The sequence below is a fragment of the Panthera uncia genome, chromosome X (assembly GCF_023721935.1).
Source record: "Panthera uncia isolate 11264 chromosome X, Puncia_PCG_1.0, whole genome shotgun sequence".
NCBI classification, from domain to species: domain Eukaryota; kingdom Metazoa; phylum Chordata; class Mammalia; order Carnivora; family Felidae; genus Panthera; species Panthera uncia.
In genome coordinates, this window is record NC_064817.1 from 55,278,692 (window position 1) to 55,300,998 (window position 22,307).

Consider the following 22,307-nt stretch of genomic DNA (forward strand, 5'->3'; position numbering starts at 1 on the left):
CAGTAGGTTATTCTGACGACATTAAATCTTTGTGACTTTGCAAATCACGTTTTGTGTTTTGTTTCTGTATGTTAACTAAGGTGTAAGGAATAATGTGTAGTGAATCTTTAGATGCTACCTCTGATTTATAATTTAAAAGTACAAAGTATATTTGTTCATAAAATGTAATCTTATTTGGAAGTAAATGTTTCTGTCTAGTCTGGGAAAGAAAAGTTAATGCTGAATTCTAAAAATACCACTTCTGCACCTGATGTTAACTTGGGGGTATAAGTAAAGTGCAGAACACTCTAGTGCTTTACATAGTTTCAAGCGTTTTCATCTTTGAGTTTAATATACCATATTTTTACATTTTTTTGTTTGCATTTCTAACTTTTTGTTTTCCCCCCTCCTTCCCTCAAATGTTTTGATGATTCTCCAGAACCAACGAAACGTATGCTTTCCTTCCAAGGGTTAGCTGAGTTGGCACATCGAGAATATCAGGCAGGAGATTTTGAGGCAGCTGAGAGACACTGCATGCAGCTCTGGAGACAAGAGCCAGACAATACTGGTGTGCTTTTATTACTTTCATCTATACACTTCCAGTGTCGAAGGCTGGACAGGTAGGAGATGGGGGGGTTACCTGCTGGTGATTGCTGCCTCTGGGTGTTGAGCCTAAAAAATGATACTTAAATATTTGAACTGAAAATTTTTCCAGTACTGGGTTTCAACTGAGCCACCAACGCACATCTGCTCTTTTGCCCACTTGTGACATGCCCAGCTGCCAGTTTTTCTCCCTTTTGTGGTGCTGGTTATATTATCAGTATGGCTAGGGACCTTTTCTGGCTTTTTTCCCCCCACCTACATCTGCTTTCTTAACTCTGTTCAGAAAATAAATTATTCTTAGTATGCATCTGAGCATCCAGTCTCACCTTTGTAAGATGTGTCAGCTTGAGGAATGGAAATGCTCAGAAATGAGGGTGTATATTGCTGTGTTAGGAGATGCATATGTGGTTGAAGTTGCAAATGCACAAGTCATTATGATATGCTACTTTTAGCTAATCAGCTGAATTAATCAAAAGGGAGGAATCTGTGTTCTTATCCTTTTAATAGATTGCCATTCTGGCTTATTTAGACATTTAAAGATGTGTGTCATTATATGTTAACAAATGGAAGATGAGATGAAAGTCCTGCACAGAGCATTTTCATTCTTAATCTTAGTGTTCATGGCTTCCTATGTGGCAGTTCGGTAATAAGACTTTGGTAAGAATTTTATCTCCTAAGAAAAAAGGATTCCGATTTGAAATTTGGAACTTTGATTTCCGAAATTTTTCTTACTATACACTAGTTAAAAGACAATGTATTGTTACATAATTAGCAATAATAGCACAGGATCTTCAGAAACTGAGTTGCTTATGGGCCGTACCCTCTTGTGTAACATGCATACCCATGTGCCAATACTTTTCGCTTTTTCCAGATCTGCTCACTTTAGCACTCTGGCGATTAAACAGAACCCCCTTCTGGCAGAAGCCTATTCGAATTTGGGGAACGTGTACAAGGAAAGAGGGCAGTTGCAGGAAGCGATTGAGCATTACCGGCATGCATTGCGTCTCAAACCAGATTTCATCGATGGTTATATTAACCTGGCAGCTGCATTGGTAGCAGCAGGTGACATGGAAGGGGCAGTGCAAGCTTATGTCTCTGCTCTTCAGTACAATCCTGTGAGTAAAATTTTAATGGTTATTATTTTCCCTTTACAGAAGCCCAGAAAGAAACATAGCCTGCTACTTCAGGCATTAAGTAGGCCTTTTCTTTTGCATGGAATAGAGTTTAGAAATGTTAGTTTACTTAAAATGGTGCAATTGCTTTGACCAGGTCTGCATTATGTTTTAAAAAATTCATTTTATCTAGCAAGTTACATTGAAATGTAAAAATTATCCTTCTTGAAAGGAACTCTACATCTATTTTTATAATGCCTGTAAAAGTACAGAACATTTGACATTGTTTCTTTGGGTTGTTTTGAATAAATTTGGATACATTCTGATAGGTATTTGTAACAATTAATTGATTTTCAAGGAGTAGTGGATAAAGGGCCTTAATCTTTAATATAAAATAGTTAAGATGCCACTGTGCAGATCAGTGACATGGAAACTAGGTTGCAAAATTTCTTAGTGTCTTAATTCTTTTTCTTCTTTCAACATAATTTAAAGTGGTAGAATGGAGGTGGTAGTATCCAAAGCAGGTTTTTGATTAGTTCTTAAATTGTTTTGTCTAAACTGCAGAATCCAAAGCAGGTTTTTGATTAGTTCTTAAATTGTTTTGTTTAAACTGCAGATGTTTTCTGGAGAACAGGTGAGGCCCAGCTGGCAGATGTTACGTTCACACTGTATTAGGGTCTCTGAAAGAGTCATAAAAAAAAAGTAAGACTTGTCCTCAGAACTTTTAATGTAGTTGGGGAAAGAAGATAGATACAAACTTAAGAGGTAATGATAGAGGGAGTGTAGGAATCCGGAAAAAATCAAGAATGTGTAACCAAGCTAAGTAGTCAACGTTTAGTATTGCAGCAACTCTGGAAGTACTTAATAAGTAATTATGTTAGGTACCATTTGTTGAAGGGCTACTATGTCCTCAGACACTGTGCCAGTTGTTTCAGATGTTGATATTAATGTTTACAATGGTCCTTTGAGATAGATGGTATTATTGCAAATTTTATGAATTAAAAAAAATAGGGGTAATGTAACTTTCTTGGGATCACACAGCTAGTAATGGTGAAGTAAGGTATTAAAACCTGAGCCTAAATGTCATTCTTTTTCTCCTGGTAACATTTTTTTTAAAAACTCAAGTATAATTAACATACAATTATTAGTTTCAGCTGTAAAGTGTAATGATTCAACAGTTCTATACATTACTCAGTGCTCATCACAGTAAGTACTTTTTTGTAATGCTTATTTATTTTGGAGACGGAGAGAGAGAGCGAGCAGGGGGGAGGCAGAGAGAGAGAAGGAGATACAGAATCCAAAGTAGGCTCCAGGCTCTGAGCTGTCAGCACAGAGTCCGATGCAGGGCTTGAACTCTGGAACTGCGAGATCATGACCTAAGTCGAAGTCGGACGCTTAACCGATTGAGCCACCCAGGCAGCGCCCCTAAGTTTTGTTTTGTTTTTTTAATGTTTGAGAGAGAGGGCATGCAAGTGGAAGCTGGGGAAGGGCCGGAGAGAGAGAGAGTCCCAAGCAGTCCTCCCACTAACAGTAGTCCCAAGAACCATGAGATCATGCGAGACCTGAGCTGAAATCAAGAGTTGGTCACCCAACTGACTGAGCCACCCAGGTGCCCCACAATAAGTATACGCTTAATCCCTTTCACCTATTTTCCTCCTCCTCTCTGGCAACCATCACTTTGTTCTCTATATTTAAGAGTCTGTTTTTTTTGTCTCTTTTTTGTTTGTTTCTTTTAATTGAGCTTGAGTATCTTGAAAGGAAACATAGAAGAGAGAAGAAATAAAAGATTACAAAGGGAATGATGTGCCCAACGGGCACACAGCCCTTAAATACCATTTGAAAACCATTGATCATGTTCTGCCGTCTCTTTATCCCTATTTTACAGGTTAGGAAACTGCAGCTTAATTTAGTAGCTTGTGCAAAGATCTGAAATCGCTTTTTATCAAGACATCTTTTAATGATTATTTTTCCAGTTAATTTTGAGTTTAACATTAGTTATGTATGTATGTTAATTGCTTTTTGTATGGATACAGGGAAGTCTTCCAGCTACCCTTCTTGGAGGTAGCCAATGAAATTAATTTCTTAAGTATCTTTTCAGAGATACTCAATGCACACATATGTAAATCTGAGTGGCTGTTTGTAATTTTTTCTTTAAAAAATACAAAGTACTTTTTATAAATTGCAGTACTCTTTAGTTACAAAAAATTATGGGGAAACCCCCATAATTGGCCCCTGTTCTTGCCAGGGCTCAGAGTTCACTTGTGCACCTAGATGTCACAGTAAGTTCTTTCCCTTTATTAATCAGGGTTGGTTCCACCCTTCTTTTGTTGATTGAGTATAAACTCACTTGTACCCTCTTACATAGCTGTGACCCCAAACATCTTGAACTCTGATTCCCCTTGGCTCAGGTTTCAAATTGTTTACATATGTAGCAGAGCAGTCTATTGCTGCTGACTATATACCAAATTGTAGGAGTATGATGAGAAGGGAAAACTACAGTGAGAGAACCATGTTTTTTAGTATCTAACCTGTCCACATAAAGCTGGTTGTTGTGCCCTACCAAAGAAATAAAAAAGTCCTAGAATATAGAATACATCATGGGACTACTGCTTGAAGCCTTTGAACAGCTATTCGTTCCCATCTGGTTCTGTGTTTCTACTTGTGGAAGGTGCTGCTTTATTTTTATTCCTTTACCAGTAAGAATGGAAAGAGGATTGTGCAAACTGCTTCTTTTCACCTAAATAGACTATAGCAATCATGCTTTACCTTATTTCGGGATATCTAATCTTAGCTAGATTTCAGCTTACTCTTAAATGCCTTTGTCAATTCAGTACTGACAGAGAATCTTGAGTCTGTTCCTAAGTTGTATCCTTGTTGGCAGTGCATTGTTGTCCTGAATCATAGATGTAGTTGGCATTCTATGAAAAATAGTTAAAATCAGGTTATTTTGGTTTTGCAGCAGTGAAAAGGTAAAATGTTACGATGGTATTCTTGGGAACCTGTTTTTGGCAGTGTTTATCTTTTTCAGTTAGTGATAGAAGTTATTCTGTGACTTGATTATAGAAATTTTAAGACCTAGAGCTGTTTCATATTTTGACATTTTGAATTGTCTTCTGTGATGTCGGTTTAATAAGTTAACTGAAATTTTAGTCCATTGTATTTGAAGGTCCTCTTGTAGCTGGTAATCTACATGATGGTTCACCAGAGTTCCAGCAGTCCCTTTTATGAATTACGTATAAAATTGTCCTTTGTAAAATGGCTATAACCTTGAGTTGCTCTAAGGAGTGTTGTTTCTGGGTTTGTTGGTTGTTGAAATGTTGCTTTGGCTTTGATTGTAGATGCAGAACACTGAGAGCTCCTGGCATCCTGACCATCACATGTTACTGTCACGTCGTTACTGTTATGAGCTTCACTTACTGCAGATAAACTGTAGAAAACCGTATCTTTCTATCTCTGCTTTTTATTGTGTTTGCTGTGCAAATGTCACATTTAAATATTTGAGTGCTTATTGTGTGTGCAGTGCTTTATTAGGAATTGGGGGTGATATGTGCTGGGGAGAAAAAGTTGAGGATTTTAACATGAGATAGAACCTGACCCATAAAGGGAAAAAGGGCGTAAGTTCCTTGGATGATTACTGTTAGTATTAATCAGAAGATTTTCTTGAGTGGGTGCTTATAACCTAAGCATTCTGTAGGAAGGTAAATAGCAAGTAGACTTCCTGGGCTGAAGTGGTGAGTCAAGTAGTAACAAGAAGTGAGTGTAGTAGAGGAGAGTCAATTTGAAGATTTAGAAGGAATAGAGAGGCTGAGGAGTTTAAATTTAATTTGAGAGGCGATTGAGAACTACTGTAGGTTTTTATCAACCTGATTTTACTTCGTGTGTATGTGTATATATAGATATTGTGGGTAGGGGTGGGGGCTGTAGGAGGAATGGCAGGAAATACTATTTTAGGAGGGGTAGTTATACAGGAAATTCTTACTCATTTTAAAGTAGTTTTAGGTTTTGAACTTTGGGGGAATAATGGTACCCTTGAATTTCCTAGAAATCTGTTGTGTGTAAAGGTTTGGATTTCCAAATGGGAGAATTGGATTTCAGTATTCTGTATTTAATATGAAATATTTTAACCTTTTTCTAAAATTGCCTTGTTGATTATCTTATTATCTTGAAGATAGTCTATTTTTAACTGTGGGCATTGTGTTAACTTGATTTAGTATGCTGTAGTGGATCAAGATGATATCACTAAATATAAGTAGATACTGTCAGGACTTGGATGGCATCCATCCAAGAGTTTATAGAAACTAGAGGGTAGGGGTGCCTGGGTGGCTCAGTTGGTTAAGTGTCCATCTTAGGCTCAGGTCCTGATCTCATTGTTCGAGAGTTCGAGCCCCGCATTAGGCTGAGCACTGACAGCACAGAGCCTGCTTCGAATCCTCTGTTTCCCTCTCTCTCTCTGCCCTTCCCCTTGCTTGCTCTCTTTCTCAAAAATAAACATTAAAAAAAACCCTAGAGGGTAAAAGTTGCCCAGTATCGTTGGCTAAAACGAATTGCTCATTCCGGTCACTGTTGGAGATTTATTGAAAGATTTTTGATTCTTATGGCAGAAAAGGCATAGGAATTGGTAAATGTCCAAAGATGTAGAACTACAATAATCAGATGTAGCAGTAGCTAGTATGAACAGATTGGATTTGTTCAGTTAAGGTTGGCCAAAACAGAAGGGTAGCCTTAAAGTTTAGGAAAAAAGTTATACAAGTAGATAACAACGTTATAGAATTCATTACTTCTGAGAGTATAAATAGGGTTAAAAATGCTTAGACTCATTAGAGGAGGATAAATTTGTAATAAGATTGATGATACCTATGATTTTTTTCTTTTTTGAAGATTAGTATTAGCCTTTTGTACCTGAGGTCGTGGGAGACTGTCACTCTCTCCCAAAACGCCAGTCATTGCTTGATGGACTGGACACATCAGGTAGATCATGGAAATCATGGAACTGACCCAGTATGGTCAACCATAAAGGTGTTCCCTGGCAGCCTGTTTTTTGCTGGCTGACTTTTGGTTCACTTGATGGATGATAACATACATTCACAAAGGCTGTTTATCAGTAAAATTGATCACCGGATTCTGGAAACCATATACAGTTGTTCATAGAGTAATATATATGATGATACTTCGGCACAATTGGCAAAAATTCACTTACTGGGACTTAATTTAAGGCTCTTTTACCCATGCAACAGTTTGGAATGATAGGCTTACTCCCTGTTGCCATTGTCTGTGCTTGTTGACAGATAGATTTGAATAACAAAGGCAAACAAGGACAAAAATTTAAGCTCACAGTTCTGATGAGTCTTTTTACCGATGAAGGGACTGGTGAGTCAGATGACTAGCAACACAGTTGCGCTGCTAATAAAAAGCATAGTCAACTGCTTTTCATTATTCACCCACTCAACTCTAATGGCACTTAATACTAATGAGTAATCTAGTGGCAGGTGCCAGGATTGAAGCTTTGGTTGGATGGTAATCCTTCTGTCTAATACTGAAATGAAGTCCAGGCTTCTAAATATGCCTGACAGCCTAAGGGTAGGTTTGCTGATAGCCAGTCACAGCTAAATACTTTTTTCCACCATGGAAAATTTTTGGCCCTTGATACTGGAGTGATTCATCATAACCTTTGAACAAAATAGTTGAACAAATATTTAATGCTTTTTTTTCCTTTCTTTTTAAGGTGACTGATATTTAGGGAGAGGAGAAGCTATAGTAAGGCCCATGGTCTTTTATCTTAAACTGGTGGGATCAAATGTATTTCAAAATTCAGGATTTTTAGGATTTTAGAAAGATGGTGATATCTGTATAAAACTCCCAGGTAGGTCTGGAGCAGCACCTTCTAGTAAGACACATTTATATTTCTGCAGCAAAAGGTGTGAATAGTTACACTAAGTGGGATCGGTAAATTTTGTATATAGCTTCGCGCCAGTTCTGGTTAGGTTTAATCAAATAAGTTTTTTGGGAACTTTTTGGAATTTGGAATTGAGAATGAGGGATTGTGGTTCTCTACTTTCATTTGTCAAACAGAGTCTTCAGTTTACAGAAGAAAATGGCAGGGAGTTAGATGCATGAAAGTAATTTCAAGGTATTTTTGATCGACAGTATAATTAATGAATATCTCTCGGTTTCTAGGATTTGTACTGTGTTCGCAGTGACCTGGGGAACCTGCTCAAAGCCCTGGGTCGCTTGGAAGAAGCCAAGGTAGGTGTTTGATAGAACACATTTAAACATCAGTGTTATGAAAACTTGTACTTTTTGCCAAGTCTTCAACTCTTCATTGAGCTATCTCCAAAAAACAGTCCTATGAAACTGAGGAAAACTGTCGGCATGAATCACCTCAGACTAGAGCAGGGCCAGGCTTTGGCATTTCTGTTCTAAATCTGGGGGTAAAGCAAGAACCTGAACATTTTGGAGCCTTTCTGCTGAGCTAGATCATCTTTATAACAATGGGTTCCGTCATGATCTTATGTGGGAATAAGTAACATTCCTTCAAATCTGAGGCTTGCCTGCTGATGACAAGCAGAGCGCCTGTGATTTGGCTCAAGACTCCTATATGATGCAGGTGCCATTGAAAATGCTGCTCTTCTAAGTCCTTTGTGGCTTGTAAGTGGAGAAGAATTTCATCCAAATGTTACCCTGTAATACTGGCATTTAAAATTCTTATTTAACCTTCCTCCCTTCATCTTCCTTACCCTTTTTACAGTGGAAGAAAGGCTGTTAAAATGATTGCAAATTAATAATTGGAACGTCCTGCCCCCTCTTGTCCCCACTCCCTCCCTAAGTTCCTTTTTCCTCTTTTCCAACCCTAGTTGTCTACCTTCTTTTCTTCCTTACTTCCTTCTTTTATTCCTCCCCACCCTACCTCCTTAAAAAAAAAGGCAGAAGGACAAAGCTGGTTTGTTTGGGAAATGGACTGATCGAAAGAAAACTTGCCAAAGTGGAAAGGTGGCTTTTAGCATTCTGTGTTTCCAAATAATGAATTTGAACATCAGGTTGGGTTATTAAAGCTTTTGGTATAATTGTAAATTAAATTTCCAAATGAAATTGTCTTGTTACAAGCCACCTTACGCAACCGCGCTGCAGGGGTGAGGAGTGGGGAGAAACCAGAATGCTTCTGAAACTCCCACCTGTTGCTCTGAGCCCCACGCGCATGCTAATGCGTGGAGTGTATGCGCAGCGTAGCTGTCTGTTTGACTGCTTCATCAGGGAAGGAGAAGGCTTTTCAGCACCATCTAATGTTAAAAAGCACTAGTTTTAAGTGCATAGCTCATAAATTCTGCTGACACTTTGGATTAACCTTTATGTAGGTTTCCAGCTAATGAATTGTAATGGATTTCAATCTTAGTTGATAAATCTAATTGGTAATTTATAGAACAAATATTGAATAAGCTCCTATTGTCACCCCACCAAGCGGACAGCTAACATGAATTGCACTTCACTGCAGCTTTAGAGATCGGTTTAGGCTGAGACATTGCGCCTGCCTTAGGTTGCTGACTTCTTTATTTCAGAGCTCTGGAGACACCTAGTTTGAAAAATGTTTATTCTGTTTTTGTGAGACTTAGTGAACAAGAACATACTCTTGAGTGAAATGCAATGTATTTCTTTTGTAATCAGTGCATTTGAAAATTCAAGCCAGCATATTCCTAGTAGATGGAAGCAAAATTAAGTTGTCTTTGTAGAAAACGAAGAGCCTTTCTTCCAGCAAAAATCCCTGCTGTATGCAATAGCCCTGATTAACCCTCTCCCTTCTGCATGTTTCCCATGTTACAGACTTGAGACTGTCCTCATTCCCATATGTAATAGACATCCAAAGAATTTCAATTGCTTTGTTGAACTTTTACTAATGATCTTGTTTTTATTTTCTCTCTTGTTTTTGGTTTTTCACCATTGATATTGTATTTAGAAGGTTTCAGGTGGGTGAAACCTCCTATTCCATGCGTAAGGTGCCTCGCTGAAGGGAGCTCGAGGCCTGGATCTAGGGCAGACACACACCTCCTCCTCTTCCAGCAAGGAACGCACCGAAAAGTCACATGATGAGAAATATGGTAACGGGTTTGTAACTGCCACAGCAAAACAATTTGCCTCCATGCCTGAATCTTCTGTCTTGTGGCTTCAGAAACAGCTTAAAATAATTTTATTTACAAGCAAGTTATGTAAGAGAATGTTTTATACTATAGCCACAATTCTGTCAAAGATAAGTAAAAGTTAATTGATATTAAAAATTATTAGAGATAATTTACTAGTAAAAGCTTCTAACTCTTCTTGTTGTTCATTTTTTTCCTTTTTTCTTCTTTGTTTGGATTGCAGCATTCTGCTCTTCTGATGATGCGCTGTGACCCTGCAGTAGCGCAAAGGCTGCGCAGCGTTAACGCGCAATGCGTGCAAATGAGCCCCTGTGAACGGTTGACTAGATGAGTAATCTGATTGACTGGCTCCCTCAGTCCTATTGTGTAGCCTTTTTGGATAAAATTGGGTTTTAACATACCTCCAGTCCAACTAATCTCATTAAACAAATATTCTCTATGGGCCTGTCTAGTAGATTAATGGATCTGGTTGGCCGTTTGCTGCGTCTAGGGGTGTTCTCTGTAGCGCAGCAGTTCGCAGCGATTGCGCAATGCGATGCTGTTAGGTCGCGCAAGCGATGTTTGCGCTCGCATTACAGGGACCTCAACCTAGGTGCAATCCTGTCATATGAGGTTTCAGCTTCAGTCCCCCTTGGGAGACAGGGGCATTGCGAGGATGTAACTTAGAGCCTGACCTTCTCATACCTGACATGGCAGAAAAACCCTTTTCTCCTCAGTAATATAGTTTTGACGTTAGCGAGGAGCGTTGTTGTTTAGAGCAGCATTTCCCAAAATGTATTTTGTGGTATTCTAAAAGTGTCTAATGAAAGAGTTCCATGGTCAACTAAGTTGAGGGAATCCTGTATAAACAAAGGGACTTAGGGAAGTTCTGTAGCAAAGAAACTGGGTTTCTTTTCTCCTAATTTACTTGATCATGGAATCCTTTTTTTCAGTGATACCCGTTAACATTTTGTAGAACACACTTTGGGAAACTGGTGAGGGGGTGGGGTGGGGTGGGAAAACTTGGCTTTAAGTGGCACTCTCTAGATCGGACTTGAAAACCTAGCAAAAGCCCTTAGGTGTTCAGATAAGAGGAGTCCAACATAGAGTCTTAAGGCAACTGACTTCCCAGATGAGTCCCAGTATGAGGGTCGGTCGTTGGTTGGCAGAACTGAACATGGTGGTTTGCACTTGGGTTCTGGTGGCGCAGGCGCAGGAGCAGCCAGCTGTGGCAGCGCATTAGTTTTGGCGCAAGCGAGCCTATGCTGCAGGGTCACTTTTGGCTGGTCAGAGAAGGAATAATGATATCACCTTCTTCCCCCCACCCCAATCTTTTTTTTTTCCCCTTTACAAATTTTCCCTTTTCCCTTTACCTCCTTCCCCCCCCCTCTTTTTTCCCTTACCCCCCCCCCCCCCCCAAGGCATGTTATTTGAAAGCAATTGAGACGCAACCGAACTTTGCAGTAGCTTGGAGTAATCTTGGCTGTGTTTTCAATGCACAAGGGGAGATTTGGCTTGCAATTCATCACTTTGAAAAGGTTAGTTATTAAATTAATAATTGGAAGTGCTTATGTGTGTGGGCTGTTTTTATTTAGAGCTAAATAATAGGCCTTTACATGATCAGTCGCATAATATCCTTGTTTTTCTGACCGTATTTAAGGCATTTGCTGGATGGTATATGATATGGCAGTTTCCAGTTTTGCATTGAAAATGTACTGTAGTAATTAAAAATCCATTTTTTTCATGGGCAACTTTAAAAAAGCAGGGTTTCTTGGTCAAAAGGCTGATTTTAGCTGGGGGTAGGAAATGTACAAAATTCATCTGGAATGCCCTCTGTACCAGAAAGCATGGAAGCTTTGGTATTACTTTCATTATGTCTAAAGGACTCAGGAGGCAACTGGAAGAGGCTCACACTGGATAAAGATGGGACTTGAACATTAGGAATATTATAACGGAAATATATTGAAAATCCATGAGTTTATAAATATACTAAGAAGAAATTCAGTGGTCACCTTTGGAAGATCAGGAGCAATTCATTTTGAAAACTGGTTAAAGGGGGAAGAATAAAGCATTTATCTTCCTCCTGTATGAACTGGACCTCAGGGTAACCCAGTAGTTGGATAGGGGGAAGTTTCTTATTTATACAAGTGTTCCAGCTAGTAAATGAAAAAGGAATGATAGAATCAGAGTATCGCCATTAACAGATTTAGGCATTTATTAGTGGCAAAAAAGACACAACCAGACAGTATGTACTTTTTTTTTTTTTTTTGAAGATTTTATTTCTAAGTGATCTCCACACATAATGTGGGGCTCGAACCCATGACCCCGAGATCAAAAGTCACGTGTTCTGCCGACTGAGCCAGCCAGGTGCCCCTAGAAGAGTTAGCCTTATTAATTTTGAATAAAATAGGGCCAACCATTAGAAGTATTTAGCTCATTAAAATTGGAATGGACCCAATTAAAAATGTTTCCCTTCAGGACACATTTTGCTCTCACATTACATGAGCAGTTACTTTGATAACCTTGAGATTTGTGAATAATGAGAGGGTACTGAAATGACTGGGTTTTGTTTTCAGTGAAAGAAATAAGATTTAATTATATTAGAAAATGTAATTGGAGGCCTAAAATTATCTCAGAATAAAAACTTGTAATTGGAAAGTTTATCTGAAATCCTAACTTGCTCTAATAGCTGCCTTGTAATTTTTAGGCTGTCACTCTTGACCCCAACTTTCTGGATGCTTATATCAACTTAGGAAATGTCTTGAAAGAGGCACGGATTTTTGACCGGTGAGAGAATGTTCTATCTGATAAATTTCCTTGAGTCTTTGTTGCATTGACACCTGAGACTTGGGACTAAAATTATGGCCGTGGTCCATTCAAACACATTTTCCTTTTCTAGTATATTGCTCTTCCCTCATCATGTCTGCTGTATTACCTCTTATTTATAGGCATTGTTGCCTGACTTTTTGTTGTTGGCTTTTCTCAAAGCCATTATCCTTCTAAGAATTTAGTTGACCTTTCTCTTATTGTGAACTGTTGAAATGGTCATTATTTATTTATTTTTTATTTTGGGGGGGAAGAGAGAGTGAGAGAGTGTATGTGCATGAGCAGAGGAGGGGCAGAGAGAGGGGGAGAGAGAGAATCCCAAGCAGGCTCCTGCGCTGTCTGTGCAGAGCTCGATCTCCTAGTTCACGTGATCATGACCTGAGCCGAAATCAAGAGTTGGATGCTTAACTGAGCCACCCAGGCGCCCCAAAATGGTTATCTTTTAGACTAAATTATTTCTTTGATTCACAAAGCTAAGTAAATCCTGACTTTTGACTTGTTTTTGTTGTCAGGAGAGAGCTTATTTCTTATGTGGAGATAGAAAATTTTTCAGTGTAAAAATATATTAGGGTGAATTTTGAGTTGAGGTTAAGTATAGTATAGTGTGAATTATAATTGATATGCTTTGGTACAGTATATAACATGAGTTAATTGTAGCAAAGCAGCCATTGAAAGTTAGTTGCATTATGTGTGTGTGGTTTTTTTTTATTTTTCATTTTTTATTTTCAGAGCTGTGGCAGCTTACCTTCGAGCCCTCAGCTTGAGTCCAAATCACGCAGTGGTGCACGGCAACCTGGCTTGTGTATACTATGAGCAAGGCCTGATAGATCTGGCGATAGACACCTACAGGCGAGCTATTGAACTGCAACCACATTTCCCTGACGCTTACTGCAACTTAGCCAATGCTCTCAAAGAGAAGGGCAGTGTAAGGACATTTATTCAGTCTATTTCTTTGTTACTTGATAGGATTAAAAAGTTGTTTTTGTGCGTATTGTTGTTAAGTATTGAGGTGGTCAGTAGTTTCACTTTGGAGTTTTGGTTGAGAGAATAGCAAAAATGACCTATTTTCTAGAATATTATCAGCCCCTCAGCTTAACCAAGCAGTTGTTAGAATAACATCAGTGGTGGCTCTGTGATTCCTTTGTGGACGTTTCGAATAATTTGTTTTGTTTTCTAGGTTGCTGAAGCAGAAGATTGTTATAATACAGCTCTCCGGTTATGTCCTACCCATGCAGACTCTCTGAATAACCTAGCCAATATCAAACGAGAACAGGGAAACATTGAAGAGGCAGTTCGCTTATATCGTAAAGCATTGGAAGTATGTTCAGGGTGTTGTGGATGTATATTTTGTCTGTGATAATAGAGGAAAAGCAGTTAAAGTTAGCCATTTCGTCCACCTCTTTTGTAAAAATTGTGGTTGAACCATTCATGAATCTAGTAATTGAGTAGCTACGGTTTGAGTGAAGTCTTGTGTGACATTCAAGAAAGACTCTACTTTGAGTTTATTATTTTGTGAATAGATAAGATCTGCACAAAAAAGTTAAACAGTAAGTTACAGTTCAAGAGAGGTTGCCAATAAGTATAATTTTAGTGCCTGATAGCTGTAGTGGTGGTTGGTGGGTGTGGTAGGAGTTTAAAAGAGTTTCTGCAGAAGAGACAGATGCTGGAGTAATCAGCATAAACTAGGATGAGGAGAGGTCTATCTCATCGTGATTTGAAACAAGGAGAGATCTAAAATGAAGAGGTAGAATTTGAGCTACTTGGCTTTGAAGAATGAGTAGATTTAGAGAAAGGTAGACAACTCTAGGGATATAAAGGTATTTGGGCAAAGTTCTTACTGTGGTAAGTTACTACTGCTGTTGTAGAAGTTTTTAAACCTCGGGTATCATCTTGACTATAGGTCTTCCCAGAGTTTGCTGCTGCCCATTCGAATTTAGCAAGTGTACTGCAGCAGCAGGGAAAGCTTCAGGAAGCTCTGATGCACTATAAGGAGGCTATTCGGTAAGACACTCACCGTCATGTTATTATCATTTTCTCTCACGTTTTAAAATGTTTGGCATTTGGCACATTTGGCTTGTGTTAAGATGACTTTTAATAACAGACTACATTCAGGGGGGTTAAAAGTTTTTGTGCTAGGTCAATAAAATGTTTGTTTTCTCCTTTAGAATTAGTCCCACCTTTGCTGATGCCTACTCTAACATGGGAAACACTCTGAAGGAGATGCAGGATGTTCAGGGAGCCCTGCAGTGTTACACTCGTGCCATTCAGATTAACCCTGCATTTGCAGATGCGCACAGCAATTTGGCTTCCATTCATAAGGTACTAACTACTGTTTATTATGTGTGCATCTAAGCACCTAATGTTTAATTTTAGGACAATTTTTAACCATCCCTCTGTATTTCCAGGATTCAGGAAATATTCCAGAAGCAATAGCTTCTTACCGAACTGCTCTGAAACTTAAGCCTGATTTTCCTGATGCTTATTGTAACTTGGCTCATTGCCTGCAGGTAAAGAATAACAGGCCAGTAATTGGCTTTCGTGTTGCAGTCACTTTTTAATTGTTATGTGCCATATTAGTCCAAGCCTGACTGGAGACCGTGTTCTTTAAAGGGTTATCTGAAATTAGTCCAAAGACATAGAAATTGTTAAATCTTGAATAGGCTTTCTGGATAATAATGTCTTTTTGCCTCCTCTAGATTGTCTGTGATTGGACAGACTATGATGAGCGAATGAAGAAGTTGGTCAGTATTGTGGCTGACCAGCTAGAGAAGAATAGGTTGCCTTCTGTGCATCCTCATCATAGTATGCTATATCCTCTTTCTCATGGCTTCAGGAAGGCTATTGCTGAGAGGCATGGAAACCTCTGCTTGGATAAGGTGCAAATGTTTTAAATTTTTTTGTTGCAAAGTAAAATACAGGTAGAGAAAATGATGTGGATCAAATGTATATGGTTTAATGAGTTACCATAAGGTGAACACCACCCAAGTTGAGAAGTGAGACTTTGACGGCCACCGCAGAAGCCCTTTCCATTGTGTCTGTCTTGATCATAACCCCTTCCGTCCCATAAGGCAGAATCCTAACAATAGATGGATAACGTCTCCTTACAGTTCAAAAACCATAATGTTTAATACAGTGTTTAGTATTTGATATTCCATTTTGAGAATTAGAGCACTAGTTTGTCAAAGGTGGGAGTTTACTCAGCAGAATAGATTGGAGTGCTAGATGTAATTCTGTATTTTATTTTATTTTATTTTTTTATTTAAAAAAAAATTTTTTTTTAACGTTTATTTATTTTTGAGACAGAGAGAGACAGAGCATGAACGGGGGAGGGTCAGAGAGAGAGGGAGACACAGAATCAGAAGCAGGCTCCAGGCTCTGAGCCATCAGCCCAGAGCCCGACGCGGGGCTCGAACTGACGGACCACGAGATCGTGACCTGAGCTGAAGTCGGATGTTTAACCAACTGAGCCACCCAGGTGCCCCTGTAATTCTGTATTTTAAAGGTACTTCCCGGGGTGTCTGGGTGGCTCAGGCGTGCGACTTTGGCTCAGGTCATGATTCCATGATTTGTGGGTTCTAGCCCCGTGTCAGGCTCTGTGTGATCAGCTCAGAGCCTGGAGCCTACTTCAGATTCTGTATCTCCCTCTCTGCCCTCTTGTGCTTGCTCGCTCTCTCTCAAGAATAAATAAAACATTAAAAATAATTTTTTAAAAAAGTGCTTCCCTACAGAATTTTCTAAAATGCAGGGTTTGTCATGCTCTGTCCACACTGCCTCCTTTCTCCAAGTTTTAGATTTTGCTCATGCTCTTTCATAGGCCTCAGGAACATGATAGAGTATGAAGCATATTATACAAACTGCTAAGATTGTATTGAACTGGCTATATGAATTAAATGAAGTATTCTGGGCAAACCATTCCCAGTAGGTGTGAGGTATAGGTTTGTTTTGCTTTTAATCACTTTTCCTAGGTTTATGTATAGATTCAACTTGACTAACAAGCATTGGTTTCCATTGGTAGATTAATGTCCTTCATAAACCACCATATGAACATCCAAAAGACTTGAAGCTCAGTGATGGTCGACTGCGTGTAGGCTATGTGAGTTCTGACTTTGGGAATCATCCTACTTCTCATCTTATGCAGTCTATTCCAGGCATGCACAATCCGGACAAATTTGAGGTAAGACTAGTGTTTGTCTTGAGACACTATTTGCTTCATTAAACAAAACCTCATTTGTGGCTTTATCATCACCATTAGGTGTTAAGCCTAGTGTCTTTTTTTTTTTTTTTTTAATGTTTTGTTTATTTTTGAGACAGAGACAGAGCATGAGCAGGGGAGGGCTAGAGAGAGAGGGAGACACAGAATCCTAAGCAGGCTCCAGGCTCTGAGCTGTCAGCCCAGAGCCTGACGCGGGGCTCGAACTCACCGTGAGATCATGACCTGAGCCGAAGTCCCAGGCTTAACGACTGAGCCACCCAGGCGCCCAAGCCTAGTGTCTTTTTGAAAGATTTGAGCCGAAGTTTTTACTCACTTTTAATTTTTTAATTGAAATACAGATGGCATACAATATAGTGCATAAGTTTCAGGTGTACGACATAGCAGTTTCACAATTATATGTTCTGAAATGCTCACCACAATAAGCATAGTTGCTGTCTGTTACCATGCAGAGTTATTAAATATTATTGACTATATTCCTTCTGTACTTTTCATCTCTGTGACTCATTTTATAGCTGGAAGTTGCACCTTTTAATCCCCCTCACCTATTTTACCCATCCTCTTCATCACCCTCCCTTCTGGCAACCACCAGTTCTCTGTATTTATGAATCTCTGGTTTTTGTTTGCTCACTTGTTTTTTAGATTCCATATATAAGTGAGATCATATGGTATTTGTGTTTTCCTGTCTGACTTATTTCACTCAGCATAATATCCTCTAGGTCCATTTATGTTATGAATAGCAAGATTTCATTTTTTTATGGTAATGTCCCATTGTATGTATGCATGTGTTTACACACACACCCTCCACATAGTCTTTATTCATCTGTTGATGGACACTTCCATATCTCATTGAGCCAAGGTTTTTAAATATACTATATGCTGCCTTTCAGGTATTCTGTTACGCCCTAAGCCCAGATGATGGCACAAACTTCAGAGTGAAAGTTATGGCAGAAGCCAATCATTTCATCGATCTTTCTCAGGTAGGTGAAACTCCTACACTTCAAACTTAATTTTGAACAAATAGTGAATAAAACTATTGGCATATAGCTTGTATTTTTCGTGACAGATATTTTTAACATCAGCTACTACATACGGGCAATTGCTTTGCTCTTATTTGCTTAGTCATTTACATTTATAATCAGCATGGATTTTGCTGATGTTGCAAATGAAATAGAAACGTGGTCTATCTGTGCTTGGACATAAAACTCCTCTAGGGATTAAGCCAGGTCTTATGACAGTAGATACTTAATATTAACTGAATAAATTGACCAAAATGGTGGCTTGGAAGAGGAATACATAGGTTATTTAAGGAAAATAGATGAACTATGGTTCATCTATCTTTGTGGGCCTTTGCCTTTGGTTATCTTTATTTCCATACTTTCTCTATTGCTATTTCTAGGAGCATAAATTTTATGATAAATTAAGAATGAGGAGTGCCTGGGTGGCTGAGTTGGTTAAATGTTTGACTCTCAATGTTGGATCTGGTCATGTGAGTTTGTGACATTGAGCCCCATGTCCAGCTCTGTGCTGACAACCAGGAGCCCGCTTGAGATTCTCTCTTCCTCTCTCTCCCTGCCCCTCCCCTGCTTGTGCACACAGGCTCTCAAATAAATATTTAAAAAAAGATTGAAACTTGTGGAGGAATTAATTTGCTGAGTCTTGAGTTTTTTATTCAGACTCTGTTGGCCACTTTGGTGACTAATAGAGATATGCATTGTAGAATATATCTAGTAATTCACGTATGAGTCATTGATACCCAGCAGAAGGGTTTTGAGATTCTTGTCATTTAAATAATATGTACTAACATCTTTGGCAGTGTAGCTGTTGCTATGGGACCAAGAAGCATACTGCCTTCCACTTCTGAGATGTTCAGGGGCTCACTGCTTATTGACTGAAGTCTAAACTCTTCAGCATGGCCTTCACAGTCTTTCTGAGTCTGAGCACAACCTTGTTGGCCAATACTTTTCACCCACCATTTCCCCTCATGTATACCCTGTACCAAATAGCAGTGATCTACACACCATTTTTTTTTTAAATCTACCATGCACTTGACTCTGATTAATTCATACTTTTCTCGTGTCGAGATTCTATTCTGTCCAACTGCCTCAAACTCCTTCCCATCTTTGAAGACCCATTTCAAATGCCAGCTTCTCTATGAAGCCTTGTTATTCATACATTCAGTGTAGAAGTAAACTCTCTTTCCTCTGTATTCTGTTTCTGTAATGTTTTGGGCCCATTTTAAGGGCACTTAACCACATTTTTACCCTGCATTAATGTAACTTGTGTTGTTCTGTTTTGCATCTATGACTCTGAATTTTATTTGATGCCATTAAAACGAATTGAATTAGTTTGAGGGGCTCCTGGGTGGTTCAGTTAGTTAAGCATTTGACTCTTTATTTATTTTTTATTTTTTTTTTAACATTTATTTATTTTTGAGAGAGCATGAGTGGGGGAGGGGCAGAGAGAGAGGGAGACACAGACTCTGAAGCAGGCTCCAGGCTCTGAGCTGTCAGCACAGAGCCCCACGCAGGGCTCAAACCCACGAGCCAGTAGATCATGACCTGAGCTGAAGTCATACACTTAACCGATTGAGCCACCCAGGCGTCCCAAGTGTTTGACTCTTGATTTCGGCTCAGGTCATGATTACACAGTTGTGAGATCTGACTTGAGATCAAGCCCTGCATCAAGCTCTGCTGGGTGTGGAGCCTGCTTAAGATTCATTTTCTCGGGGCGCCTGTGTGGCTCAGTCAGTTGAGCGGCCGGCTTCGGCTCAGGTCATGATCTCATGGTCCGTGAGTTCGAGCCCCGCGTCGGGCTCTGTGCTGACAGCTTGGAGCCTGGAGCCTGTTTCAGATTCTGTGTCTCCCTCTCTCTGACCCTCCCCCATTCATGCTCTGTCTCTCTCTGTCTGAAAAATAAACGTTAAAAGAAATTAAAAAAAAAAAATTCATTTTCTCTCTCCCTCCCCCGCTCATGCTCCTGTGCTTGCTCTCAAAGAAAAATAAAACTAATGGAATTAGTTTGAGATTATACATAGTGAGTTCTTTTTTTATTCCATAGATTCCCTGCAATGGAAAAGCTGCTGATCGAATCCATCAAGATGGTATACACATCCTCGTAAATATGAATGGTTATACCAAGGGTGCTCGTAATGAACTCTTTGCTCTCAGGCCTGCTCCTATTCAGGTAAAGAAGTTCGTGATAATTGCTCACAGTGTTCATTGAACTGAAAAGACAGTGATGTGGGTCGTCCTCCGCCCCCGTTTTTCTGGCATTTGAAACATTTGAAACATGCTTGGCATAAGAATAAAAGTATAGGGGCTTGAGTGTCTGACTGTTAATTTTGGCTCAGGTTGTGATCCTAGGGTCATGGGATCAAGCCATGTGTCAGGCTCCATGCTGAGCATGCTGAGCATGGAGCCTGCTTGACATTTTCATATATTCATTCATTCATTCATTCATATTCATTCTCTCTCTCTCTCTCTCTCTCTCTCTCTCCCCCCCCCTCCCTCCCCCTGCCCTCCTCCTCCCTCTTTCTCTCCCTCTGCCTCTCTCTCCCTCCCTCTCCCCCCCCTCCCTTCTCCCCTCTCCTCCTCTTCTCCCCCTATTTCCCCTCTTCCTGTGCCCCTTTACCCTCCTTGCACTTTCTCTAAAATAAAATGAACAAAGAATAGTTCTTGAAATGCACAGGGACAAAGAATTCTGAGTGTAGAATACAATGCCCACAGGTACATGTGTGTGGAAACTTGCAATTCATACTTGGGTACAAACGGTTCTGTCTTGTAAATCGGAAAAACATTTTAGCACTTAGAAGGTTAGACTAAAATATTACTTGATTACTCTTGGCTAAAGAAGTCAGCCCTCCTTGTTTGTTTCTTTACTAATTTAATTTAGGACTCCTATGGAAGGTTTTTAGTTTTTGGCCTATTTTTTTCTTTCTTTTAGGCAATGTGGCTGGGATACCCTGGGACTAGTGGTGCGCTTTTCATGGATTATATCATCACTGATCAGGAAACTTCTCCAGCTGAAGTTGCTGAGCAGTATTCCGAGAAACTGGCTTATATGCCACATACATTTTTTATTGGTGATCATGCCAATATGTTCCCTCACTTGAAGGTAGGTAGAAAAACAGTGCTATGTGGGAATTGCAAAGAACTGTAGTCACTTGTTTCCTTGCTGTTGTCTCTATGCGTCCTAAAAGATACGTGTCTCAAACTTTTTTTTTTTATTAGAAAAAAGCAGTCATTGATTTTAAGTCCAATGGGCACATTTATGACAATCGGATTGTTCTGAATGGCATCGACCTCAAAGCATTTCTTGATAGTCTGCCAGATGTGAAAATTGTCAAGGTCAGAACCTGGTCAATACTGTCATTGAAATAAAGTTATCTGCATTTGGGATCTTTTCCCTAATGATACATTTTGTTGTTTTTCTTAAAGATGAAATGTCCTGATGGAGGAGACAATGGGGACAGCAGTAATACAGCTCTTAATATGCCTGTTATTCCTATGAATACTATTGCAGAAGCAGTTATTGAAATGATTAACAGAGGGCAAATCCAGATAACAATTAATGGATTCAGTATTAGCAATGGACTAGCAACTACCCAGGTGAGAAGAGACAAATAGAATGTAATATGTACCACCAACTATTCATTTGTCTCCTTTAAATCTCCTAACTCCAGGAGGTATAAGCATCATTATCCCTGTTTTATAGGAGAGGAAATAAAAGTTCAGTGGAAATTGGTATCTTCTATAGCTTTGTCTTATTTTAAATGTCTGTTGGATTCAGCCAGCTGGTCACTTAATGAGGGTCTACTGTATTAACAGTATCTTACTGTTTCCTATCTGTGGCTTTCCTCTTAAAAATGGTGAACTATCTGTAGACTTCATACAATTTCTTCTGTAACTCAATCTTTCCCTAGTTAAATCTCTCTACTTTTTAAGACTTTCAGTTCAGGCAGCTTCTCCAAGAATCCATTCCTGTCCTTATCATTAATCTCACCTTTCCCGTTCCATTGGTACCTATCTGTTCTGTTTCTTTAATGTTTGGGTTATATTTTTACATGCAGCACAACATGTTATAATTCCCTGTGTTTGTATTTATTCTCCACTGAGTTCAATTACTTTAGGGCCCATGTCTTAGCCACAGTAATGTAGTATTTGTTCAGTAAATATATATTGCATGTTTGAATAAGTGAATAGGTAGCGCTGTCAAGATATTAGAAGGCAAGGAGTTAACAGTTTTATTGGTATAACATTTCATACCAAGGGTGCTCAAAATGAGCTCTTTACTCTCAGGCCAGCTCCTGTTAAGATAAAGGAATTAATATTGGGCTAAACCAGCAGGGGTGTGTTTTTTCTTACTCTGGTTACCTGTCCTTTGGAGCAATAGGACAGACCTGTTTGACTCAAGAAAAACTGTGTGTGTGTGTGTGTGTGTGTGTGTGTGTGTGTGTGTGTGTGTGTGTGT

At 39.3% G+C, this 22,307-nt stretch overlaps 1 protein-coding gene across 4 annotated transcripts in view; it reads left to right on the top strand.

The window, feature by feature from the left end:
* The window catches only part of OGT (O-linked N-acetylglucosamine (GlcNAc) transferase), a 36,390-nt gene that overhangs the window by 2,689 nt on the left and 11,394 nt on the right, over positions 1-22,307 (top strand). For 3 of the 4 annotated variants that reach the window (XM_049643949.1, XM_049643946.1, XM_049643948.1), the window contains exons 2-18: positions 419-599; positions 1,454-1,697; positions 7,869-7,937; positions 11,221-11,337; positions 12,507-12,586; positions 13,355-13,550; positions 13,803-13,943; positions 14,526-14,626; positions 14,791-14,944; positions 15,031-15,132; positions 15,322-15,501; positions 16,641-16,799; positions 17,726-17,815; positions 19,896-20,021; positions 20,781-20,951; positions 21,068-21,184; positions 21,275-21,445. In XM_049643949.1, coding sequence (XP_049499906.1) covers positions 419-599; positions 1,454-1,697; positions 7,869-7,937; positions 11,221-11,337; positions 12,507-12,586; positions 13,355-13,550; positions 13,803-13,943; positions 14,526-14,626; positions 14,791-14,944; positions 15,031-15,132; positions 15,322-15,501; positions 16,641-16,799; positions 17,726-17,815; positions 19,896-20,021; positions 20,781-20,951; positions 21,068-21,184; positions 21,275-21,445 — 2,399 coding nt within the window. The remainder of the gene's footprint in view (positions 1-418; positions 600-1,453; positions 1,698-7,868; positions 7,938-11,220; positions 11,338-12,506; positions 12,587-13,354; positions 13,551-13,802; positions 13,944-14,525; positions 14,627-14,790; positions 14,945-15,030; positions 15,133-15,321; positions 15,502-16,640; positions 16,800-17,725; positions 17,816-19,895; positions 20,022-20,780; positions 20,952-21,067; positions 21,185-21,274; positions 21,446-22,307) is intronic. The other variant, XM_049643947.1, reaches the window with a different exon arrangement.